The sequence below is a fragment of the Saccopteryx bilineata genome, chromosome 6, assembly GCF_036850765.1.
Source record: "Saccopteryx bilineata isolate mSacBil1 chromosome 6, mSacBil1_pri_phased_curated, whole genome shotgun sequence".
In the NCBI taxonomy this organism is placed as follows: domain Eukaryota; kingdom Metazoa; phylum Chordata; class Mammalia; order Chiroptera; family Emballonuridae; genus Saccopteryx; species Saccopteryx bilineata.
Window position 1 is genome coordinate 13867163 of NC_089495.1, and position 27372 is coordinate 13894534.

Genomic DNA, 27372 nt, shown 5'->3' on the forward strand with positions numbered 1-27372 from the left:
TCTTCGAGAGTTTAAAATTCAGAAACATCACCAGTAAAAGTATAAAAACTATGTAACTGACACTCCTCAAATGTACTGCTCTTGGTAGATAAAAGTTGAGTTGATAAAGGAAATTGTTAGTTGAAGACTGGGTTGATTCTTTATGCCCAACAGACTGATTCTCAGAAAGTCTACCTTTGGTGGTGGTTCGGGGGGACTGCAGGTGTTGTAGTGGCTTTTAGTAGCAAGCCTAGAAATCACGGTCCACAGGATATCCTTATTTTGCCCTTTCCTCCACCCCTAAGAGTAAATGAGGTGTTCTGTAGTGGACTCTTCCCGCAGTATGTTAGAGTGGGAATTGCCCGGAGGTTTTTTTTTTGGTTTGTGTGTTTATTTGTTTGTTTGGACTGTGCTTAACATCTGACTCAGCTGCTTACTATCTTGGGCAAATTACTTAACCCCTCTGGTCTCTGGTTTCTTCTTATTGGAGGGGCTTTGTGAGGACTCACTGAGAAAATGACCACAGACCCACCACCCTCCACGTGCTTGGCGATTCTTCAGCAATTGGGAGCTATAATATTAGTAATGATTGTTGTTATAAACGTCATAGTGCTCTTCTGAGTGAACTCGACCAAAATGGACTGTAAACAAATAAAAATATTCTGTAAATCTGTAATTGTCTGACTACTCTAAGACAGAACCTATCTCAGCATTTTGAATGCGCAGAGATATAAGTAATCCTAGCGAACGTGTTGGTGGTAAAGGCTACAGAGCAAGCGTCTGAGCACGTCGAACCATCTGGCACAGACACGGCTGTGGTCTACGCTGTAGCCAATTTGTGTATCTAAGTACACACTCAGCTTTTGTTCTCTGAATGACACCTATCTCTTCTGATAATATATTTCATAAGTCAAACATCATTCTCCTAATTTTCTTATATTAAGAGTCTAGCCTCACTTACCGGGCGTCCAAACTCCAGTTCTGAAAAGAATTTATACCAGGGCTCATTTTCTAAATCTATGTCATCTGGACGTATGCGATCAGTAGTCTGGAGCAGACGTGAAGGAAAAGGGAAGGAAAAGGCACACTGAGCTGAGTGAGGGAGACGCTGCGTGGGATGAAAGACGCGCGCGCAATCACACGCACACGTGCGCCCACTCGCCCAACAGACCTCAGCCGCGGAGAACACAGGAAGTAGAGTAAAATGAGTAAAATTAGGGTCTGGAGATGAGCTTCGATAGCATCACTGAGACCCCTAGTTATCTCCCCTGCCCACCATTTCTGCCTGTGCTCCTTGGCTTAGGGGTATTAACAGTGAAAAACTGTCTGTGACAGCGAGAAGAGCGTCCACAGCACATCCGAGTGTGGACACGGGCTCAACTCCACCACCAAGGAGCTCTGCCGGGTGGGTCGCGGCGTCGCCCCTGCCCTCACTGGTCCAGCATGTCCATCTGCAGTGTGCAGACAACTCACTCAGGTGCAGGCAGGTGGAGAGCCCGGGGAAGCAGGAGGGGAGAGGGGGGCAGAGGTACAAGGTGGGGGAGGAGTGAGAGGTGCAGGGGGGCTGTTAGGGGTCGACCGGCATGGAGAACCTGGGGTCTGGGTGCAGAAGAAGAGGGGCAGCGAGGTGGAGGTGATGGTGAGTAGCCAGCCTCTGATGGTCTCCTAGCCTCAAGGACAAGGACGTCACCTCCACTTCCCGACAGGCGTTAGGCAAGTGAAAGAAGGAAGGAGCTCACCCAGACGGGAGAGAGAGCCGGGGTGCTCGGGCTTGGTGTGGGGAGCCCGCTCCTGGGCGGAGGGGAGGGGCTACCCGTGACTTCTCCACATGGTGACAGAGAAGTGGGCTTCCAGCCGGGTTCCCTTGGAACAGGTGTCGGAGTTGTTGGGAGAGGGGGCTGTAAGAAAGAGGGGGGAGCAAAAACTGATTCATTAGGTAGAGGTGCTTGAGGGGACACAGGGGACAGCAGCATTAGCACTTTGTGCCCTGCCTCAGGCGGAACAGGAGGGTGCCTGGGGGAGAGCTCGGGATGGGCTGGATGGCTGGAGAGATGTGAAGACGAGGAGCCTCTTAGGGAAGGGAAGATAGATCCTGTTTTGTGAGATGCCCTCAATATCGCCTTCTTCCTGTCCACCTTGAGCTGAGGGAACGGGTTTGGGTGGGAGCTGGGTTTCTTTGCACTGTACTCTGGAGGCTTAGGGGTGGGAGAGGGTGAGGACAAAAATCCTACCCTGGTTGGGTTGGCATGCTAATTTAGAGAAGTCAATATTTATTGTTGACATGCTCCCCTTCAGTGGTTTCTAAATATTGTATTTAATATAGAAAAACTAAGAGTATTAATGCAGTTCAAAAATATATACACAATGACTTTACTAAGAGAAAACACAGCCATGGAGCACACTCTATCCAGGCGTCCCCAAACTACGGCCCGCGGGCCGCATGCAGCCCCCTAAGGCCATTTATCCGGCCCCCACTGCACTTCCGGAAGGGCCACCTCTTTCATTGGTGGTCAGTGAGAGGAGCACTATATGTGGTGGCCCTCCAACGGTCTGAGGGACAGTGAACTGGCCCTCTGTGTAAAAAGTTTGGGGACCCCTGCGAGAGCTTTCCAATAATTCATGCCTGACCAGATTGATTTGAGCTATTGATTTTCTATTAAAAATGGATGCTTAAAGTACTACATACAGGTTATCATTTCTTTGATAATTATGACATGGCACTAATCAAACGTGGTGCAATTGCACAGTAGTATTTTAAGTCAGGGAAAGAACAAAACCAGAAACCTTCTTAAAAACCATACCTCCTGGATGGGAAGAGGACATATTCTTTGTAATACGGGGTGCTTTGCAATAGTCCATATTCAAACAAAAGCCATTATTTCGAAATTAGCTTGTTCAGAGTGTTTTACTGGTTTTTTTCCCCAATAGTTTTGTTAATAGTATCTAGTCTGTAGTTCTTAATCAATTATATCCAAAGTATCTAGAGATGTGCTCCTCCCTCCGCAATATTTTATAATATGAGGTTATAATGGTTACTACATATAGTAATAGAAAAGGTGAGACATCATAGCAAAATAGTGACAGGGTCTAAGTTACCTGACTTGTGCGGTGATCATCATTTTAAAAGCTGTGTAATGACCCTCGGAAATGTTGAGGACGGGACACCAGGTAATAAAAGCAGACTATGACCGGATGTTTGTACAGTAGTTACAAAGCCTGCGGCTGGCTGAGCCCAGTAAGAAGACACTCACATTTAAATGATAGCTGCAGCATGTAACTGTTTCCTGGAATAGTTCAGCAGAAGCTGATTTTTAGGGTAAATGACATTAAAAGGAATTTTTTTTCAGCAAATTTTGTTCCGCCTCTAGAGGCCTGGTAATTCTTCCACTGAAAAACTAATCTTTGGCTTTTTCAAAACAATGCTCATTGTTTCTAGTGTTACGTACTAAAAAAAAAACATTATTAATTCTTGATTGTGTAATCCTCTGCTTGCAAGTAGAGTTTTTGTTTTGCTAAGGGGAGTTAGACATTTCTCTTAGAGGAAACATATTGATTTTAAAAACATATTCAACAGCAGGGGGCAGCCCATGTACTATACACATACGTATATTTACCCAGGGTTACCACTGCACTGTGACTTGCACTTGAAGAAACTACATAAAGAAGGATACAGCCAATCCTGAGTTACAGAAGTAGATTTCTGTTGTACAACGTCGAAAGGGAAGCAGAATATCTACCATCCTGCACCCCACCTTAGAATGGCGGATTCTGAAGATTAAAAATCAAATTTATAGTCACGATGTGCAGCTCCCTAGAACCCACAGCAATAGCCAACTGAGGAAACGCCCCTTACAGTGATGACTGGTCACGGTAACTCTGGAATGTAGTGGAAGACACATGCTGAGGAATGCGCTCTCTGCTGTGACTGACCTAGTGAGTCCCGCTGGCCATGCGACAGTTACCTGTGCTCCATAGCAACCTGAGACCATTGCTAAGATACACAGAGGCCTCAGGACGGTCGGTGACACACACCCAGCCAACAGACAGAGACACACTCATAATCTCCCTAAATCAGCGCTTTCCACTTGTAACTTGAACATTCCTTTGAGTTGTTCGTGTGAATATTAACACCCAGAAACTCATATAGGAGCCTGTATTTGCTTGTAAAAGACAACAAAAGAGCAGATAAATTGTTGCATATCTTCCTAAACTTATTTTTTTACTTCTCCCATTTTGAAATGCCAGGCAAACCTGTGCTTAACACAGAAGTTGTGTCAACAGTGCAGAAGGAATGGCTTGAGAAAAACCTAAAACTATTATGCATCACACATGACTCTCATTTCAAGGCAACCAAACTTTTTAAAGTTTCTGTGTTTTCTACAGTTTAAAAGCATTTTGTGGCTTTTCAGGTTACTAAAAATTCTACCGTTCTCAGTATTCTCATTGCAGGTAAGCGATTTTTATATGTTGTTCAAACAAGAAGCTGTGTCACTATAATTTGGTTCTTTAAATTTTATGCTCATTAGAGTTTTAAGCTTTAATGGCACTGGCCCCTATGATTTATATTTATTGAGGCTTCACAATAAGTACTCTCCATGTTGTTAGTTGGGGTGATTCTTTACAGTTTAAACCATCAAATAAAGCCAGAATTTTTAGTGTAAGTTTTGAATGACAATTTTCATTGATGAAGAAGCTTAAATTCACTGCAGGTTTAGCTGCCTTTCAGCTCTACATGGTGTTTGCAATGGTTATTCCTTCCTGTGTCTATAGTTATGTGCTGGGTTACTTATTGCACAGAAAGGTAACAGTTCCGTGTTATTTACATGTTTAGCAGGCACAGAGAGGTCCTAAACAAATGTTTCATTTAAATCTATTTTATTTTGATGAAGATCGCCTATAAGCATATCCAATCCAATGGGATGTCAAGTTTCTATTGATAAAATCCCAGTAAAGAGTGTGTATGGTTGTCTCATGGGATAAACTGGGCTTGAAGTCAGTTAAAGATAGACTCCTGGTGCTTGCAGAGTACTTACTGAGATCAAACATTAGGATCATTTAATCAACACTTCTAAACTTGAAGTCAAGTGAATATCTATGCACTTTAAAAAACTGCATTCACTTTTACTTTCATGCTAAATAACGTAAATGAATATGCCCTGTATTTCTAAGGAAGAGGGGATCCTTTGGACCAGAGGTTGGGGAAGGACTTGATTTACACAGTTCTGGCCCTGCTACTCTCTGTCCCGAGGGCATCATGGAAATAGTGAACCACAATCACTAATAGCAGTGCCTCGAATCTCGTGTGTGTGCTTTGATGGAGACACACTGTGCCTTTTGCCACCAGAACTATAGTTTCACAGATAAGCAACAAAACAGGAATTTGGTCTCACCAGCTTGACCCCCTCACGGCAAGGGTAAAACCTATATTCATTCATTCACTTGTTGATTCAATGAGTATTCACTTAACACCTACCATGTGCCAGGCATTGTGCTAGGTGCTGGGGATACAACTGGTGCACCAGACATGGTCCCTGCCTTCAAGGCGCTTAAGTCTAGTGAGGGACACAGACAAGAGGCCATTGCAATTCAGTGTGGTGAAGGGGAAATGCAGCCGGCTGCAGGCACACAGCAGGGGGCGCTCTACACCTGGAGTTGAGGAGTTGGTGGTGGTGCCCTTGGGAGAAGTGAATGAGAGTTTTCCATGAGAAGAGGTGGCAGTAGAGAGACCCTTCCTGGCAGAGGGTACAGTCTGTGTCTAGCGGGGAAGGAGCTGCTAGCTCTCTGAGACCGGAATATAGTGAGTGAGCCAGGAAGGACAGGAAGACACATGAGGCTGGAGAGGTCAGTGGGGGCCACACCGTAGGATTTTTTTTTTAATTATATAAGGAATTTTGATTTTGCTCTAAAGATACTTGAGAGCCAGAAGAAAATTTTGGACCGGAGATTTTACGAAGGTTTGATAAAGATTGGAGAATTGGGGAATGGCAATCCAGGCATGGAAAACCGAATGGGCTTTCTCCTGGCCGGTAGGACTTCGAGATTGGTGGGGGAGAGGGGAATCCAAGATGGCATCTGGGAAAACTGGGCAGATAATGGAGCCATCTAAGAATTGGAAAGGGCCGCAGAGAAGTACCCAGCTGTTTATAATTTACTTAAAATTCAATCAGACAAGAGTAAAATGACAGGAGAGCGCATTCGGAACACCCTGGAGTCCCTGAGGGCTGCCCATCTGCTCCTGCGTCACCCTCCTAGGGAAACCCGCGGTCCCTCCTCTACATCTTGTGTGTTCAAGACACTCCGGAAGCCATGCGAACTAGGTCAACACACAGCCTGTGCCTGCAACACCCCTGTGCATTTGCCGCCCCACCCCTTCCTCTGATTTAGAGAGGCAGGCAGAATGAATCCAGGGTTGACAACACCAAGGTCATAGCCTCGTTCTAGAATAAAAAGCCTGGCCAAAATGATACTGAGGACTAGCTCAAATCATTTCAGACAAGACTGGCCCTCAGCAAAAAGGAGGGATGAAAGTGTTGGTTCTTCCCATTTCTTCTTAAGTGAGCTGTTCTCACTTCTTCCCAAGCGTCTGGGTCCCTGCCACTGCTCTCTCCCGGGGCTGCAGAGACGTCCATACAGACTGTCCAGAGGTTCCTGTGCTCCAGGCCTTTTTATTCCTCTTAGAACAGCGGAGCATGCTGGTCTTGTGTCTTAACTGCTCGGGGCTCTGCTTGCTGGTTAAATCAGTCAAGTACACCAATTTATTGTAAATTAGCAAATAAAGTTAGTTATACTGCAAAATAATTGAATAATCACATTAATTGAGGTGATAATGACTGCTGGCTAACTGTGTTTCTCGCTCAGTGAGTCCTGGTGGCGCAGCAGTCTGGCGGTGATGAAGTGTACCAGGTCTGAGTCAGCCTGGCGTCAATGCCGAGCTCCCACGCCTACCCGCGGTGCGGCCCTGGGCAGAGCTACCGAGTGTATGCTTCAGGCCCTCCTCCCACCAAGTGGAAGTGCCTTATGTCTATTTCGTAGGTTGCGGGGATCTTTACATGAGATGTGGTAGGAATGACTAGTTACAGGGCCTGGCACATAGTAAGTGCTCAGTAAAGATCTGCACCTATTGTTATTGTTGTTGTTGCTATTTTTTAAACTAGGAACCTTCAAAGCTTGAACCAAAAGACATGAGTAACGTGAGAATTTCAGTCACAATGACAGGGCCCATGAATGAGCTGTTAAGGAGACAAGAGGGGGGTTCTTAAGGTGCTCTTGTTTTAAGTATAGAGCCGGTGGTCTATTTCACACAAATGCAGGACTACCCTATGCATCCATTAAATGATAGACTCGAAGTCCCTCGAGGGACTGTCTCATTCCTGATTGTGTCCCTAGCACCTGACAATGTCTGGCATGTAGCTGGTGCTCAATAATTTTTTAAAGGAGTAAATAATAAAAATGTCCTGGTGGAAAAGCTTCTAAAATCAGTCCTGTTCCCTGACCCACAACTATCAAAGCAGTTCCATACAATCATCCTAAGAATATCAGCATCCTGAGAGCATCGTAAATTGTTAGAATGATCATTAAAGTTTTGGTATTTATCTTTAAATCAGAGACTCATTATTTTGCATAGTTATTTTGTTTTTCAACTTTATGCAATGGTGGCATCATGATTTAATCAATTTTCATATGAGAAATCATGACATTCAATCACATAATCTAGTCAATGGGTTTTAAGTTCGAAATGGAACCTGCAAATCAGTGATGTTCCTTTTTTTTTTTTTCCAGTTTTTCGGTTCAAGTTCTGTTACTCTAAATGATGAGTTCTTTGAAGAAAGGCAAAGAGGGCTTAGATAAATATCACACATGAATTATATGATTATAAGGTTTTTAAACATGTTTCTCAAGAACATAACCATAAATATAGGGTTTCAAAAACTGTATCAAGGACACTCATATTGGGTGTGGTGAGACCAGGGTTTCCGAGCAAATTCCAGGGCTGGCCTTGCTTTATGTATGAAAATATGTTTTCTAGAATACTCTTCAAGGAGCTACCAAAGAAAACCCTTTCCTGTTGACTGACATCTAAAATTCTTTTAAGAGGAGGCAGAACGTAAATGGCAGATGATTTCAATTGTTACTCTGGGAGCAGATTTGGACGGAGATGTAGAGGAATCAGTTACAGGGTCCTGAGGGCCTGTAACTGACTAGGGAGGGGAAAGGACTAGTTACAGGGTCCTGAGGGCACTGACCAGGGAGGGGAAAGGACTAGTTACAGGGTCCTGAGGGCACTGACCAGGGACGGGAAAGGACTAGTTACAGGGTCCTGAGGGCACTGACCAGGGACGGGAAAGGACTAGTTACAGGGTCCTGAGGGCACTGACCAGGGACGGGAAAGGACTAGTTACAGGGTCCTGAGGGCACTGACCAGGGACGGGAGAGGACTAGTTACAGGGTCCTGAGGGCACTGACCAGGGACGGGAAAGGACTAGTTACAGAGTCCTGAGGGCACTGACCAGGGAGGGGAAAGGACTAGTTACAGAGTCCTGAGGGCACTGACCAGGGAGGGGAAAGGACTAGTTACAGAGTCCTGAGGGCACTGACCAGGGAGGGGAAAGGACTAGTTACAGGGTCCTGAGGGCACTGGCCAGGGACGGGAAAGGACTAGTTACAGGGTCCTGAGGGCACTGGCCAGGGACGAGAAAGGACTAGTTACAGGGTCCTGAAGGCACTGGCCAGGGACGGGAAAGGACGCAGAGAGGGACACTGGGGACCTAGAGACCAAGGGGTGAATGAAGAACCGATTTGTTAAATTGCACTTTGGGGAAGCAGATGGTTAGTTTCCAGTTTGTATATTTTTTGTTTGCATAGAATTAAAAAGTAAATAATTGTAAAATGCTCCAAAGTTAAATATAATCTTGATCCACTAGATTGACAATCAATCAGGAAGTTTGAGGCTTGGTCACCTGAGAGAGATTTAATAAGAATCGATTAAAACACCATTAAACAAGGCACTTAGAAAATATCCCCTGATGCCAAAGAAATATTAATAAACCTATATGGAAATGAAATGATTGAACTGCCTGGGGCCGGTTGTATTGATGAGATTAATGAATAATTTATCTCATTAGTAATGTAGACTAGCAATGACGTGTTGCATTTTTAAGTGTTGGTACTTTTTAAAGAAAAATTAAACTCAGGGCTATGATTCAGCATAGTTATAGTTACATGCAAATAAGTCCTATATTTGGTCCGTAGGGATAATACATATTAATGAATATGCATCTTCAATTCCGAGACAAGATGCACACATCATGATACAAAATAAAAATGGTTTCTAAATAATGCCAAATAAATAAATTACCTTTGCGACAAGAATTGCTAACTGATATGAAATTCAGGTTTCCTAAGCACCCAGGAAGCCCAGAGAACGGGAGTTGTTTAATGACAAGTCGAGTGCTTACTGGTCTCTCGTGCTGCAGAATCGATGACTTCCCGGGTTCGTATTCAAAAATACTCCTTGGCTCCGAACGAAATTTCCTCGTGTCGACTTTTCTGTCTGGAGGATCCCAGTCATGTCTGGAAATAACCAGCAAATTGTGCATGAAAATACTTCTCCATGCTTAAAGCAATTGTATATAACCACTCACTGTTTTCAAGGTTAATTTTAGGACAGATTAAAAAAAAAGTCTCCTAGGATAAAAAATAAATCTGCCAGAAATACCACATTTATGTTTTCTTTTACATACATGGTTTAAAGAAAGTCATTTATTTTATTTTATATTATGTTTTCCTCTAGCTTTTTTTTTTTTTTTTTTTCATACAGTGATTGTTTTCCTGCCGGCTCAAACACTCACACAAGGAATGTGCAGATACATAGCCAGTGATCTGCTAGTAAATGCTTGGGTCATACGCAATGGCAGCTGCGTATGTCTGTGTTTAGAATGAGTGGTGGTTATGCTCCATTAAGTTAGCTGAGTTTACCCCACTACTCTGACCCGGCATCCTTGATTCAAAGTGACAGGGGTAATGCACACGCTGTGTTTAATTTTGCATATTACGCAAATGGCACCACAGTTTGTGAAAACTACCAAAGTGTCACTTGGATTGCAGTCCACAGGAGCAAGCTGTGGGCACGGGGGATTCTTCCGCAGCGTTACCCTTGGAAACCAGAGTCAGGCGACTTATCCCGTCCCGTGGGACACCTCGGAAGCAGCTTTTTCCCTGAACTAATAGCCTTCGAGAATCATCACCAAAGGACTTCAAAAATAAAGCTTTTTACGTAGTTGGGCTAATGAAAGCTTCCTAGGGAAGATGGCTTTTGAGGAAGAAGGATTTTCCGACCGTAGTCTGACCTGCGGAATGCGATGGGTTTCTGACTCCATGGCACGCTGGAAACAGAGGTGCTCTGAGAGACGGGAGAATTAGGGGCAAGTGCTGGTGTAGGGGCAAGTAAATTGATGAATAATAATCAGCAGAGGTGTTTTTTTTTTTTTCATTTTTCTGAAGCTGGAAACAGGGAGAGACAGTCAGACAGACTCCCGCATGCACCCGACCAGGATCCACCCGGCACGCCCACCATGGGGCGACGCTCTGCCCACCAGGGGGCGATGCTCTGCCCATCCTGGGCGTAGCCATGTTGCGACCAGAGCCACTCTAGCGCCTGAGGCAGAGGCCACAGAGCCATCCCCAGCGCCCGGGCCATCTTTGCTCCAATGGAGCCTTGGCTGCGGGAGGGGAAGAGAGAGACAGAGAGGAAAGCGCGGCGGAGGGGTGGAGAAGCAAATGGGCGCTTCTCCTGTGTCCCCTGGCCGGGAATCGAACCCGGGTCCTCCGCACGCTAGGCCGACGCTCTACCGCTGAGCCAACCGGCCAGGGCCAGCAGAGGTGTTTTGAGCATTACACAAAACATCTGAAACCCATCTGTACGAAAGCCATCTAGAAAACTTTAAGATTAGCAGAATTCTTAATGAGAGATTTATGTTTACTAAACACACAGAGCAAATACTATATTTACATCAGAGTTAATTCTGTTTTTTTTTTTTTATGACAGAGATACCATTTATGTCTAGATAATGATTTCTCAAATTTAAGACATCACATTTCTAAACATATAATTCATCATAAGAAGCTTGGTATTAAAATGAGAATCTTCCCACATATGAGGTATGTCCATTTTCATGGTGTCTTATACTCTATACAATCATCAGTTACTCTTAATGGTACAATGCAGTGTTGAATAAAATATTTTTGAGATGGGTATGATAGAAGAATGCTTAATAACCAGTGATAGTACTGAATAATTCTTATATCCTTATTTATTAATTGCCAGTATAACATAAGCTATGACTTTAGCCAGAGGTGAGTTTGAATCCTGGGTTACATGAGCTGAGCAAGTTGCTTTAATTTTCTAAATTACAGTTTCTTTCTCTCTAGAATAGGTTTTATTTATTTATTTATTCTTTTTCTTTTCCAAGTGAGATGAGGGGAGACAGAGAGACAGACTCCTGCATTCACCCCAACCAGGATCCACCCTGGTGACCCCCTTCTGGGGTCAATACTCTGACCATCTAGGGCCATACTATTTTTAGAGTCTGAGGCAGAGGCTTCATGGAGCCATCCTCAGAACCCAGGCCAATGTGCTCAAACCAATCAAGCCATGGCTGCAAGAGGGGAAGAAAAAGAGAGAGAAAGAGAAGGCAGGGGGATGGTGGAGAAGCAGATGGTTGCTTCTCTTGTGTGCCTTGATCGGGAATTGAACCTGGGGCTTCCACACACCAGACTGACGCTCTACCACTAAGCTAACTGGCCAGGGCCTAGACTAGGTTTTAAATAAAACTTATCTCATTGGGTTGTTCTCAGAATTAAATGACATAACAGAGGCAAAGTGCTTCGCCTAGTACTTGGCTCATGCAAACTTTCTATAAAGATTACCTATAAGTAGGATTATTAGTCATAACCTTAATTTTTAAGTGGCCCAATAAAAGTGTATTTATAAATTTTTACTCTTGTGAGGATAGTTTCTATAAAAGTAATTCAGTGGGGAAATAAAAATTAGTACTTGAAACACTGGTGGAAATGAGTCACAGATAGACACTTATTAACGAATGCCTTATTTATGATTTATAAGTAACCTTTCTACTTTCAAAAAGATATTCTTGCATATCAGAAGGAAATTTTAAATTATTAATAGACCTAACCTTTCAAACCCAAGGCAACTGAAAACTGACGTCATTGTCTCTGACCTGCTGTGCCAAAGGGAGTATGTCACGATTATTCCTATTTGCCTTCTCAAATGCATTTGATCAAAAAGTAGACACTGTGCTCATGCTCTGTCAGGCTTAACTTAGATCACTAGGATATTATGAACCAAGCTGCAAAAGGGTTTACTCTAATTTTAACAGAAGAGGTCAATGTGGTACATGTCTTGACTAATAAGATTATTCATATACTATCTCCATCAATTCTTCTACTGAATACCATGTATATATATGCCCACTAAGCTAAATAATATAGGTCATTTTGAAGGGGAAACGCCTTACTTTTCCGTTGAAGACCGATCTCTGGGTCGAAGCGGTGGGACTGGAGGAGGAACGTGGGGGGGAGGGGCAGGGGAGGAAGCATCCTTAAAGACATCCGTGCCATTGTCCGAGTGGCTTTTGGAGAGGGGTCTGTAGGTCTGGGTCTTTGCAGCAGGATGTGACTGAGCACTGTAGGGTGAGTTGTACAGGCCTATTGTGAAATACAACACAACAAAACAAAACAGGAAAAAATAACATTTTAAAAGTGCATTGAATTATTTGTACCCCATAAAATATCCAGTGTTCTTGCCAAAATTATAATCGGTAAGCATATTCATAATGCATGCATTCATCGCAGATATAATCTTTATTAATTTATTAATCTTTATTAATATATTAATTTGTTATTATTGTATTCTGTACACAAGCATTGATTACAGTAAATCTTTGTCAATTATTTTAGAATTAGTAACAATTCAGACTAGTACTAGGTATAACTTACAGGTACTCAGCAAATTTTCTCCTGGATAACACAAACTAATGACATAGTTAAGATTTCAGTGAAAGATTAAGAATACTTAACAGAACTGTGTCCAAATATCTTCTATTACTTTAAAAGCTCTTTGATTTATGTGTGATAATTAACATGTTAATTGCAATCAAACAAACTTCTGAGCAAGTTATATATGTACTGTGTGCAAGGCTTGGAGAAACAGAAACCCTTAATAAGCTTATAGTGCATCTGGGAAATGAGACACAAATAGAACTGTAATTGAAAATAGTGGTAACGTGGTTAAGGCCAAATGCAAAAAATATACTTCAGTAATTAAAGGATTTTAGAAGGTGATGGATTGGTCAGAGAAGATGTTATAGAACCCAGGGCCTTAGAGTTGTCCCTGAAGGATTGATTGGTTTGGCGGGTAGGGAAAGAGGGTAGCAGAGATGACACAGAGACAAACAAGAGGGAGAAATAGCAAGACATACAACAGCGGGGTGCAGGCTCAGTAGAAAAGGAAGAGGCCGGTTGTAGTTGCTTTGGCTCCTGAGTAAATGGTAAAACTCACTCTAAAGAGCTCTGCCAGGCTATATAACTATTGTTCGGATTGCTAATTACTAATGGATACAAAACATCCATACTAAAAATAATCACAAACATTCTGAATTTCCTGCAACCTCAGTCTTTTGAGCTAAGTTTACTTTCACTTGTCTCCTTCCGAAGTTTCATGCAAAGGGCCATGACAAAAGGAGATGAGGCCTGCGCTTATTGTCTTGCCCGAATTCCAGTCAGATTTCAGCTTCAGAGCTTGTTAAACAAAAAATAACAGGCCCTGCAGGGGAGTTTCTTATGCAAAGCCCCAGGTCACCAGACCAGACTTAATTACAGTTTAGGCCTCTTCCAGAAATGGAATCTTCAACCAATCAGGAATCACCTGGTGAGCCCTCATTAGCTCATCAGCCTGATAGGCCCCTGCCATCCCCTAAGAGAAAGTCACCTCAATAACCAATCGCTTTCTCAAATAGTATGCCTTTCCCGTCCTGCTCCCTGCCACCTGTAAGTCGGTCATTTCCTACAACTCCTCCGAGTTCCTTTCTGCCTATTAGATGGATGCTGTCTGATTTATGAATCAATGAATAAAGCCAAGAAGATCTTTACAATGGATGACTCAGTTGAGCTTTTTTTTTTTTTTTTTTTTAACAAGCTGAACACAAGAGGTAAGTTCCGAGTACCTGTGGCTAGGAATAAAGTGGAGGAAACATCGTAGTGGGCCCCCTGCTACTGAGTGGAATATGGGGAACAGAAAACCAGAGGTCTTGTCACTTCTAAGCTGGTTCTCCTTGGGTTTTGTTGCTGTTGTTCTTTTGTTTTCTCTGTATTTGTCTTTGAAGACTAGACGTAGAATCCCTAAGAGCTCGAGGGCCTGGGCGCTGGCTCTCAGGTGTCTAGGAGGGGGGACCTCGTGCAGTTCTGAGCCAGGCTGGTGGGGGGGGGCTCCCACCAGTGAGGGTGCAGCTGTGTAAGGGGAGGCGAGACTGGTCCACGGAGTCAGCTCTAAGGAAAGGAAAAGCAGACACCGTGCAGTGGCCTGGAGCCTGAGGCTGAGCACTGTGTGGGACCCCCTGATGTGACATTTAGGAAAGAGTGGTGGTGAGAAACATTTTTTAAGGGTTCCCTCACTTTAGCCTGCAACCATTTCACAAGATACCAGCACGCGCAAATCCAAGTAGAAATGCCCGGAATTGAAGTCATTCATTCCATCCTGACCCCTGGCAACTGTGAGTCAGAAAAGTGGCCCAGCAAAGTGGGGTTTTAAAAAATTCTTCAATGAATGGTTGCATTTTGGAGCAAAGCATGGACAAGGTCACAAAATACTGTGCTTGACTTGTTTTTTGTGAAGTGTGTCCGCAAGATCTTACGCAATGGTAATCACTCTCTCCTCTGATAAAAGGAGATCTTTCTCTTATTTTGTGCGAGATACAGTGTGTTCTTTCAGGCTGGCCTCCACACTTGGGTTAGACATTCCTGAGCAGAGAATCAACTCGCAGTGAGATAAAACAGTATTAGTTCTCATTTCCATGAGAAAAGATCAATCCTTTTGTTATGCATGCACTGAGAAAAAAGGGGGGAAAAAGAATCCCTCTAACTGTGTAAACTGAAGACATGCACTCAGCGTGAAGAGACACTGAAGCTCCTCAAACATCGCAGGGCGTCACGTATGCGTTGCGAGCAAGGAAACCCATCCTACCTGCGTTATATGTGTAAGGAGTATTATACATGTCTGTGTCATCATCTAGAAAACGAAACATAAATATTATGGTGATACAGATTTCGTCACCAGAGCACAACAAGACAGCAGAACTTCAGAGAAACAACAGGAATTTGTTAGCAAATCAATGTATTTCGCCTCATTCAAAATACCATTAAAAATTATTTTTTCAAATATTGTTTCTTGCTGGGCCTTTGCAGTTCGACCTGTCTCACCTGTAAGGTATTTACTTGCTCTGTGGTCCCCTTTACAGCATCAGTCCCTGCACCTCACCTGCCAGGTAGCTTTCTCCTCTGGGTCATCACTTTCCTTTAGGAAGTGCTCTAAGTATCTGTCAACTCAGCGAGACTAACCTACGCTCACTCTCCGCATAAGGAGAGTTCCTCTTTTCATGTGTGGACAGAGGAATAATGAGTGTCCAAGCAGACAACACGCCATGCTGGTTCAGACTGTGGATGAGGAAGGATGAAGGGAACAGACCAGAACACCAGGCACCTCTTCAAGGTCACCTTTTAGCAGGTCAGGGGTGGGGCAGGAGCACAGGGGTCTGTGATTTGAGGGGTGATACAAGGAGGAATGTTCAAAGGAAAGAGTGAGGGCCGTGAAGTTTGCTAGGGTCTTGACATTTTGGATGGACTAAAACTATACAAAAGGGATAGATACACATGCTTCAACCCACCAGGACCCGACAGATCACAGAGCAGCATACATACATACCCGGCTTGTGCACCATGTGAATTTGCTTAAACATCGTCTTGTACCAGTCCTTCGGTCTGTCCACCGTCTGGAAAGGAATTGGCCAAGAGTCAGAAAACTGCTTCCAAATAAATATTGTTCCTTAGTGTTTGTCTTTCTATATTTTATCTTTGTTGAGAGCAAATTTTTGTTCTATGATTTAAACAAATCTATTTTGTAACAGTATCAGTAATTTATCCAGTTATGCATACAGTGTATAAATATATTACTCCTTGTTTGAATTTAGACTTAATTGGAACATTAAATGTACTCTAATTTTATTTTATCTAGATCATAGTTTTGCCCAACACTAGAGAGTTAATATTTGTACAAGCATATTTATATAAAATTCGCTGAGTAAAGGTTATAGGGTTATCCTAGCGTGCTTCACTCGTTTTGGTGATAATTATCATTATTCTTAAATAACTTTTTAGTGAGTGTTCTGTTTAAGACACTATTTTTAGAATTTCAAAGGATTTTTTTTTTTTACTCAAACTGTATTCTGGTCAACTTAGAGTCAGAGAAATAACAATTTGATATTTTCTAGCCTAAGTTACTAAAATATTAAATGTAATGATTCGATCCAGAGTCTAAGAGCAAATCTAAAAATACAGATATCGTTTCAAAAAATTTTTAACCTGATAATTTAATATATATAACATTTGCTTTCATAAATTGTTAATTCCTTGAGAGTAGAGGCTTCCCTGTATACAGCCCACCCTGTTGATATGATAGAGACAGTGGGTTGTAGTGGGAACACAAAATTAATGTCAGGTCAACCTGGATTGAAATCTTGGTTCCTTTAACTACTTGTTTCCTGGCAATATAAATTTGGATGTTAGGTAACCTTTCACAGCCTCAGTTTTCTCCTCTGTAAGATGAAATAATTATATCCACATTATAGGAGTGCCATGGAAACTGAATGAGATGATATATATTAAAAGATCTAGAACAATGCCTACAATATAAGAAGTAATAAATAATAACAATAGGGAATAAAAAATAACTGTAGGGAATGTCAACTATTCATAGAATAAAATAATGAATAAATCCAAGTTATTGGATGGAAGTCTACCAAAGTGTGAACCTGTGAAATTAGACAGACACCTTCATAATCATAATCAAAGATTTTCCTTGTCAAGATCTTTATCTCAACGTTTCCAGCGCTTCTAGCGCGAGAAGCTCAACTATTCTGTGCACAGTAACTAAATATGCCACATTTTCCGAGATAATTCTCTCGATATAAAATCTGTTAGGATCACCACAGAAATATTGTTCTCATTAGACTCAGCTTTGGTTTCAATTTTTTTTCTCTCTCAGAAATGTGGTCATTGTATTTTTCATCTGGAAACTGAAGGTTTTGTGCTATATCCAAGTTTATTTTGGTGTGTGGGAGTGTGTGGTTCTTGTAATCACCACAAATACAGATGACCATTAAGGGCTCCCTGACTTTGTTGTGAATCATCTCTTCATTCATTCCAGGCTCTTTCTACAATGAGAAAACTATGGGGAGTGTTGACTGACCTTATAGTCAAATGGTGGGGAGCTGGCGGGTCGGGGTGCAGCAGGGGTAGAGCAGGAGTCTAGCTATTATTTGCTGGTTGAAAACAAAGTAGCCGATCAAATTATCATTAAGGGACATTTGTTTCCATAAGAGATCGATGCCTTTTTCATTAAGTCTTATTTCCTTTACAGTATTCAGCAACAGAAAAGAAGGCATAACCTTGTGCAGCAATGTTTTCCTTGTGCAGCAATGTTTTTCCAACCATACCTGGACACAACCAATGGCTACAGGGACGCCTACTAAGTAAGTTATACCACTGTATATGGCAATGTATCCTGACAGACAGGGTGTTTTTTCTTCCCTTGCTGGAGGGCACAGATCAGGCAGGATCTCAGCTCTGCCATCTGCTAGCTTTATATGGTGAGCCAGAGATGCCAGGAATGCCCAGTGGGTTGGCAAAGGGGAATATGAAACTGGTAAAAGGGAACATACAAACTGTGTCCTGTTCTAAAAGAAGTCCTCTAAGTATTTAAAGTTCCTTTTATAAATGCCATCATGGGGATTGTTATGGCTAATACTGAGATTAAGTAAACAGGAGTCTACTTGAATTTGAGGATGTTTACTTTTATACATGTCCTTCAAAATTATTTTGCATGGACACTAACTACTAGGAATTCCCTATCCAGTCATTCTAGATCATTTTGGCTGAAAACACCTGAATTTTTCCATTCCTAGAGTTTACAGAACTCTACCTTGATTTATCATGCAAGGATTTCCCAAAAGGGGAAATCCACATATATCCTCCACACCAGTATACAGTTGTTCTATTCTGTTTTTGCTCCTTTCCAGCTTTGAAAACGCTAACGGTGTTGCATTTGAACTAGAAGAAAAGAGTCTCGTATTTCACCTAACTAGCTGGCCTTAATTAGACAATGTCATGGGATCTGAACCCTAGTGGTTTTTGTTGTTGTTGTTAGAAATGGCAGTAAAAAGGCTAACACAGACGACCCAGGTCACATGAGAGAGGGCAGTCGCGGCAGCCCCGGCCCTTCATTCAACTATCTCAAAGGTACATTTGTTGACTCTTGGCTTCCTCGAGTTTCTGGGTGACTTTACAGAATCCCGTTTTTGTGGTATACACTGGTGGTCTAGCAGGAGACGACAACACGATACGCTGAGACGATACACTGAGAAGGCGCCACCTTGGCCTGTGCCCTCGGGCCGACAGTCCACCTGAGGCAATTGGAGTCTGATAATCACCACTTTCTATGTGGATGAGAAAGAAAACAGCCCTGGAGATTCCTGGCCTGCAGTGGCTCAGAGATAGCCTGACTCAACATTTATAAACACAGCTATACTTGGGGATGTGCTCAGCGAGGCAGAAAAATAGGAGACGCAAATCAGAGCCTCCCCAGACCTAGGCCTTCTTTGTAAAGCATTATGAACCTGGAGAAGAGCACCACTGTACATAAAAATTATACTGACTTTCTATCTGATGGAAGGGAGTCAGCACCGAGGGGTGAGTGTGTGTGCTTACTTATGCGTGTCTGAGCATGCTTTTGATCTGGCGGTAGATAAACAATATAAAATTTTAATACCGTACTACTTGATTTTCACTGTCTACAACATTTCAGCTGTTTCTTCTTTTTAAAAACCAATAGGCAAGGCCTTGCTATTTAAGAAAATTATGTCTTATGGGTTAAAAAAGAAAGATCCAGCTTTGCACATTCATACATCACTTGTTGACTTAGAAATACACCCAGAGATCTCTTACAAAATATTTTCAGACAGAATCTATACCTTTATAAAAACCAGAGCTCTCCTAATTTATGTATATATTGTGCCTCAAGGATCAATGAAATAAAACCAGTGACACCACACCTGTCTGACATTGGATCCCTGCATTATTAGGAGGAAAAATGTAAACGTAACCATTTTGAGTCAGAAATCTTAAAAGGGAAACAAACGATTTTCACCAGAAACATGAAGTCATCGTAAGATTAAGAACGTCACGATCCCTGAGCTTTCCCCTTCCCTTCCATATGACAACCACCAGTTCTGACCGAGAGTCCTAACACTTTATAATTATAATTAGTCCCATTCCATGTTCTCAGAATCTAGTGAACATAAAAACCCACAGCAACTGCTCTAACAGATTTACTTCTTGGCTTTCAATTCTAATACAGATGCTTGGAATAGTTAATTTTTTAACTCTTTTCTCTGAATATAGAACATGTCATCTCCATATAATAAATGCGAAATCAAAGAGAGAAGAAACCCCCCCCACACACACACACACTTGGTCTCAGCTTGAGTGTTTCCAATCCGACCACAGCTTTTCTCTGATCTCTTTCCCATTCTGTCCCTCTGTCCACTATTGTCTCTGCCCCCCCCCTCTGCATTTCCAGGGCAGTAGCTCTTAGCAACGTCCTAGCCAGGTATGTGGGTGTTGCGGACAAGTGCAGGCAGCCACAGCTCCATTCTTGAACCACCCCCCACGTCACCTGCAAAGGTGCTGCTGCTCTCATCCTGGCTCCCAGGTCCTCCTTGTCGCGGCTAGCACAAACCCTGTCTTCAGGGGGACTGGCTCCGCGAGCAGCTGCCTGCCCGGCTCTCAATAGCGGCCTCCGCGGCTGCTGAGCCGTGCCAGAAGGGGCTGCCCCGGCACACTGAGCAATGCTTTGGCAGGGTTTAAAGACTAAGAAAAAAATCCAAACACTTTCACTTAGCGTCCCCGAGAGCTCTCAGCAGGCACAGCGGAGGAAGGATGCCCAGAGGCGTATTTTCCTTCAGGTTTTTTCTTTTGATGACATTAACTCCCTTCAATTCAATCGCCTCACCCCCCAGCTCCCAGTTCACAGCCCCTCATCTCCTGGTGTTAACACACTTCCATTTCAAGAAACAAATCACTGGCTTATTTGCAAAGCACGTGAGAATTCAATGCAGCCAAAAAATTCACATTTTCTCAGTCCTTCTCTTTCCCCTTTATTGCCCTAATTTACTCTTTGGTGAAAGGTAACACAAAACATACTTTTGTCGTTTTAACAAAAATCACAATTTTCACGATTTTTAATTAAAACAGAGAAACAGATGGTGTGAGCATCTCCAACTCTCCCTGCCACACAGTATAATATTCATGGGAACTCAGATGGCACAAGAGGGCGACCCTCGTTACACAAGCCAGAGGAAAGCACAAAGCCACGACAATCCGTCCTTTGTCGAGTCCGCGCGCGCGTGCGCAGCCCCTACCGTTCTGATTGCTGTGGGGATCCCGGATTCGTCCACGGGTCCGATCCCGGGGTAGTGCGGGGCTTTGATGACGGTCACCCTCTTCTCTTCCTCGGAGGATCTGTACAGCGGAATGGAGCTGCCCAGGGTGCCGTCCAGAGATTGGGCATGCTGGGGGTACGCCTCTGCGGAGTCTGTGGAGAAAGTGTGGCCACACAGAAGGGACGTGAGGCTCAAGGAGTCACAGATTAATGAGAAGGTGCCTCTTTCATATTTATGCCCAAATGTGACAGAGTCTGCATTTCTACCATGATCTCTTCTAACTCATTTACCTAAATCCTAGCCGCTCCTTGTTAACATGGAGGTGTGTATGGAACAGACCTGTAACAAGACCCTCACCGTTTTATGAACAAAGGCAAGCGGAAGAGGTAAGGCTCGTGGAAGAGCCGGTGACCTGCGGCAGCCACAGCAAGGAAGCACTAGACGCGCACTGTCTCATCTCATCCTTCTCATGATCTTGTGAGGGCAGCAGCGGCCACTCGCTTGGTGATTTCCTTCAGGTCATAGTTCACATTAAGAGTATTTTTGTGAAACTACTGATGACCATTATTTAAAAGTACTGAAATGTGCTCTTAGGACAAAAGATATGGGTGTTGAGTCTATGAAAGTGATTTTATAAAAATAAAGTGGAAACAAAAATCACATTAACACATCATCTTATCTGAACATATCCTTGGATGTGAAGGCTTATGGATAAATAAATGGTTTTAAATTATTAGTATTAATTTCCATGTAAGTAGACGTGATGGCCATATCTTCACTTTTAGTTTAAAATACCAAAATCCATGACTTATGAGTATAAAAAATTGCCCTGAGCATATAAATCAGGTGAGGTTTATCATGTTCCTATCTTCATGTCATGTTTATTAACTTTTGCTATACTTCCATAGGAAAGGAGAGGACTCAGGGACTTAGTGTATTATGTATTCTACTTAGTTGTAGTCCACAGATATTTATGAAAATCAATATTATTGCCATTCTTCTGGTATAACTGATAATATGATTTCCCATTTTTTCCTTTTTGTTTTGGTTTGCTTTTTCCTTTTTTTTTTCTTAAACAATAAACTTCAAAATGTTGGTGACCAAGAATGTCCTGGCCATGGCCAGTTGGCTCAATAGTAGAGCATTGGCCCGGTGTGTGGAAGTCTTGAGTTTGATTCCTAGTCAGGGCACACAGGAGAAGCACCCATCTGCTTCTCCACCTTTTCTTCTTTTCTCTCTCTATCTCTCTCTTCTCCTCCCGCAGCTATGGCTTGGTTGAAGCAAGTTGGCCCTGGACACTGAGAATGGCTCCATGGCCTCACCTCAGGCGCTAAAATAACTCGGCTGCTGAGCAATGCACAGTGGCCCCAGATGAGAACAACATCATCGGTCCCAGACGGGGGTTGCTACGTGGATCCCGGTCAGGGCACATGAGGGAGTCTGTCTCTCTGTCTCCCTGCCTCTCACTCACTTGACAAAAAAAAAAAAAGTTCTTTGCCATGGTTTGTCAGATCTCTCATTCAGAAAGTTCCCTTCTTATGTGGATATGGAAAAGCCCTGATGTTTCAAGGTAACATTGATTCAGATATACACATATCACAAAAGATATGACTGTGCTTTGTAGAAAATTTACATAAAACTTCATAGATAAGATTTTAAAAAGTTAAGGATATGAATAAGGATAAGTAGAGATAAGCTAAATGTTATAACTGCTATTAGTATTCTGAATATTGTCTCTTTAGTTTGCAACAGAAAAGCATTTTCAATCCATTTCTGGTTAAGAATGAATAAGGCAAGGAATAAACGGCTTTATGGACCATTGTATATAAAAGTAATCTTTTCCAAGTAACTCTAAATTAAGACACAATGTGATATTTAGCTCTGATTTCCCATTTAATTCTAAAAAGAATTTAAGTGGGAAACCAGGATCTAGTATTTCTATCAAAAAACAATTTTTTTGAGCTCCTTGTATGCGCAGAGTCCCAGCCTAAGCAAACACTATGAACTCTTTCTTCATTTAAGGTTCACAAAATTCTATGAACTTACAGCTTATATCATACAAATTAGGCTTTTATTTTATTATTCTCTTATATGGCCCACTGATTCATTTTTGTAGTCTTTTGTCCTCAACTAAATGTAAAACTTGTCTGGGGCAGGACAGATTTGTATGTTCTCCTCTGGACCTATCTGAGCATTGGCCAGCTGGAATTTGTTCAAAGTTTATATAAAGGATTTCTTTCCATGTATATAGTTTATATGTAAAAATCTACCCATTGGTATGTTCTAATATAAAACCCTGTTTACATGCAAGTATTTATATATTTTTGTTTATTGGGGTGGAAGGGAAAAAGTTGTGTTCATTAAGCCAAGCAATGGGGAGATTCAGATGTTGAAAGTAATTATTTGGGAAAATATTATGGCTAAAAAATCTGTAGAGTTTTATTACAGATGTGTGATAATGCAGAGCTCTGTAAAAAAATCTATATAAAACGGGCTCTCGTTAAATACTACCCCAATGACTGGGTAAGGGGAACATTTGACACAAGGACATTGTACTTTCATATACTCTAAAAAGACGTCATTGTAAGAGTCACAGAAGATCCCAGGAGCAGCATTAGAAAAGGCGCAAGTATATTTAGACTTTTCTTTAATGAGTCTCATGGCTACATGGAAGTCCTAGAGAGATTTCGTTGACACAGTGCACACATTGAATGTTCCTGGGTAAACTGGGAGCAACATGTTATTTCAATACCCAACCAGTGTTGGGAAGCAAGGATGCAGCTGGCTGTCAAAGAGGACACGTCAAAGAAGCCCTGTGTTCTAGCACCTTTCTCTCTGTGGTTGGGGGCCAGAGGACAGTCCCCTCCTACTTCACTGAGAGCTGTGCCCTCCACCTTCCTCTCTGCTTCCTGCTAGGCCCTGGAAGCTTTATTCAACGTCATGAAACCTTTATTCAGCTTGAATTCATATGATGGTTTGGTTTGATTTTGTCTGTGTCAATGTTCTCATTTATTATTATTAATATTTTTACATTTTTAAAAACTAAGCAAGATTTATGACATTATTTCTTTAAACCATTCTAGTATATTCTGCCACATAAAAATGTATCTATCATTACATAGAACAGTTTTGTGTGTGTGTGTCTAGAAAGCTTCAAAGAGGTCATGAGCCCCGTGAAATTATATGCTGAACATTTTTTTTATACCTGTTCAAGTGTTTATTCTGTTATTCTGGAGGAAAGCTAAGTCTTTTGTCTAAGTCTTAATTCCCCAAAGGTTAAGAACTAGGTCTCTGTGAAATTCTGGAATCATATTTGAAGGAACTCACATTCCTGACTGATGGTCTTTGGGCTCAGTTTGAACAGTTCACTGCTTTGTAAGGCAGTAGTTCGGTGTGTACTACGTCGTGAGGCAGACTGTCCTCCTGTTAGGCTGTTTTAACTGTTGACCAGTTAGTTCTCCTTTATATAAACCAAAAGAATTTTCTACAGTGGACCAACAGGGTACCTCGAACATGGATGGTATTTACCCTTCGCGGAAACGCACTGTGTGAATGTTCTCCTGGTGATATGAATGCTTCTCTCCTGAATAGCCCACCTTTTTCTTCCTACCTCACCATCCCCAGTATCTAACAGCCTTCTTCAGAGAAAGGCACGGTAGCAGTCATTGCTTTGGAATACTAGCTGGGTGCCTATTTCTTCCGATGTTGAATATGTGTGTTTCCAAATTTCTTCCCGAAGATTGGGTCATTAAATCATGAAGTGTTGAATGTTTCTGCCTCCTTTTAAAAAATTACTTTGATACTTTATATTTTCATGATGTGGTTTGCACTTGCTATTTTGAGATCGTCCTGAAAATCATGACTATCAAATGACTTACCAAGTGACCGGCCATGCTGCATGATAATGCTCGAGTTGAGCGAGCCCGGCAGAGAGTACGCTGAGGGGGAGAACGGCCTCTGGTAGTAACTCATGGGACTCACAGCACCTCCCGAATTTCCATTCACTGTTATCTGGCTCTGAGAAAAGTGCAGAGACACCCTGTTAAAAGCAGAGTCCCCTGGAAAACCTCGTTCCTTTAGATGACAACAGATGACTTCATTCACATGACAGGACAGATGTCAAGTGTTTATTTACTTTGAAAACTGCTGTTTAGGGGGACAGGAGACCTATTTTCAGTGTCTTCTCAATCTTCCTTTATTCCTCAACATCACTTTCTTATGTGTCAGATGGCTTAGGAGGTGATTAAGCAGCAGCTGACGAGTGGGCGTGTCACTCTGCCAACAGCGAGGCCAGCGGTACCAGCAGGAGACAGTACAGTAAGCCCGGAGGGCAGGCTTGCTCCTCCAGTCTTGAGTTAAATGGTCAGGACACTGTCACATTGGTCTGTGTGTGCAATTTGAAATGAATGTCCTTGGACATGAGGAAAGGATTGGTTCTCAGACTTGGGGACATCCTCATGAACCCATGTTTCCAGGGCCAGGTGGTTATTAGTATAAGGAGCACAGTTGTTCGGACTTTTAGATATCGTAAATCAATCTTTTCTAGAAGAACCAAGTCCCTGGTAAAGCATCAGAAAGCTCTGGCATCTCCCTCCTCTAAGCTCCTTTATCACTTTATGGGGCCTCTGTTTGGTTTCTTAATAATTTATTGTTTTGATTGCTGTATATCTGAGTATTTTATATCCCCAAAGGTATTTCAAGATTCTTGTTGGAGAATGTTATATATATGCTTCTTTCAGAACATATTTTATAACATGCATCCTGATGCTAACAGCACGGTAGAAATTCAGCAGGTGCTCATCCTAATTGAATTGAATCGGCTTAGTTCACAGAGGCGGAGCTTACCGCTAGGAAACATGCCTGTCTGCCCACAACACAGATCTGAGCGCTGTGGAGATCATGTAATGCAAGCGAAGGAGACGGAGCGTTAGTGAGAGCATGTGCCCAAACGCTTCAGAGCTCTCACTTACCATTGGTGATTAGCTGAGAATATTTTTGCCTCCTTGCCCAAATCAAGCTTGCTTGATCTTCGTAAATATAATGTTATTACTGCAGTTATAATGTGTTATAATTAATGTTAAAACAGGAAAATTTTTATTAAAAGCTATCACATTACTATGTTACTAAACTTAGGAAAGTTGGCCTAAATCCCATTTTGACTATGTGCTTATTTAAAACTTCATTATAAAATCATTTTTTTAAGAAGAAATATTCCCTTTTTCTTTGTCTGAAGTTATATGCCTTTTATGTTGAAGTCACAATATACTTGAAAGTCTGTGTCATAAAGCATTTTAGCCATTTGTAAATCATTGATTAGAGACTGCTGGTCATATAGATGTATTTAAATGACATAGTATACATGGGAAATATATATTGCTTTAAGTGGAAGATAAATTATTGATAGATAAAACAATACATGTATTGCTAAATTTCTATACTGGAATGGCTCAGGAAAAATAATTCCAAAAAGTTTATAGGGTTCAATTTCTACAGTGTAGGTTAAGATTCTTTACATCATTCGTCCTATAAGACAGATGGGTTCAAAAGATGAAGGTGCTGTTGAAGGGGCAGCAGGAAGAATTAGCACGATGTAGTCAGCAACCGTGAGAAAGAGGGCTGCCTGACCCACTCACGCAGAACACAGTCACACGAGTCTCTGAGTGAAACTGTTAGCTGCCAAGATACAATACTGGGTTACAATTTCTGAAAAATTTTACTTTCTCTATAATCCAATCATAATACGGTTATATGTGTGCTTATCTAAATTTCTGAAATAACTCCTCATTAAGGCAGTTCACTGTCCGATTCATAAGTAGAGCAGCCTGGTGTAAACATAAGTGACTCTCCAGTGAAGGAAGAGACTGGAACTGACTTTCTCAGCCTGACGTGGTCTACGCGGGTGACTGTCATGGATTTCCCTGGTGGACGACAGAGAATCGGTTTACTGATCACCAACGCCCATGTGAGTGCAAACACTTGGCAGCAGAAGGAGAGGGCAGACACGAGGCAGTTCTCTTGGCCTTTGGAGATCTGTTTAAACAACGGTGGGGTCAAAGGGAGGAAGAGTAACTCCATACATGGCAGCATGGGCTGCTAAGCAGATGCCATCTGCCATGGCAGACCTCTGACCCATGCCTGAGGAGGTGACTCCTAGCCGTCAGTGGTGTGAGAGTCGCTGTCCACGGTTCATCTGGGGCGGCCGAGGGCCCTCACCCAGGAGCAGGGGAATCTGTAGTGAGAGCCTGTGGGACTGTGTGGATAAAGTGGTCAGGAGCAAGAGAGGGTCATATAAACAGAGGTCTGTGCAGGGGTGAAGGCCCATGTCAGCCGGTGTGGCAGGGTAAGGGATGCTGGCCGGTGGCCTTGGTTTGGTGAAATTATTGATATTTCGGTTCAAAGGTAGCACAGAAGGGGCACGAAGAAGGAGCCGTGGAGGGGTCAGTGTGTCTGTGAAGCATACCTCCGGCACATTGGCAGGTGAGTTCTGGTTTCCATGCTGAGTTTGAGGAAGAAATAATAAGAGGAGATATAAATGATCTGAGAAATAAAATACGTTTTTGTAATGTGGCAGAGAAAGGCAAGTCATCGGTTTTATTTGCAAGCGCTT

The 27372-nt window shown here is 42.4% G+C and overlaps 1 protein-coding gene across 17 annotated transcripts in view; it reads right to left on the bottom strand.

The window, feature by feature from the left end:
* SORBS2 (sorbin and SH3 domain containing 2) overlaps window positions 1–27372 on the bottom strand; it is a 129515-nt gene that overhangs the window by 48213 nt on the left and 53930 nt on the right. For 3 of the 17 annotated variants that reach the window (XM_066236214.1, XM_066236211.1, XM_066236221.1), the window contains exons 6-10: window positions 24644–24782; window positions 20745–20917; window positions 15974–16040; window positions 12513–12702; window positions 9435–9549 (exon numbers count right to left, since the gene is read on the bottom strand). In XM_066236214.1, the coding sequence (XP_066092311.1) occupies window positions 9435–9549; window positions 12513–12702; window positions 15974–16040; window positions 20745–20917; window positions 24644–24782 (684 nt within the window). Of the gene's footprint in view, window positions 1–940; window positions 1028–1718; window positions 1878–9434; window positions 9550–12512; window positions 12703–15235; window positions 15281–15973; window positions 16041–19999; window positions 20136–20744; window positions 20918–24643; window positions 24783–27225; window positions 27262–27372 lie in introns of those variants that run through there. The other 14 variants (XM_066236208.1, XM_066236207.1, XM_066236223.1 and 11 more) reach the window with 10 other exon arrangements.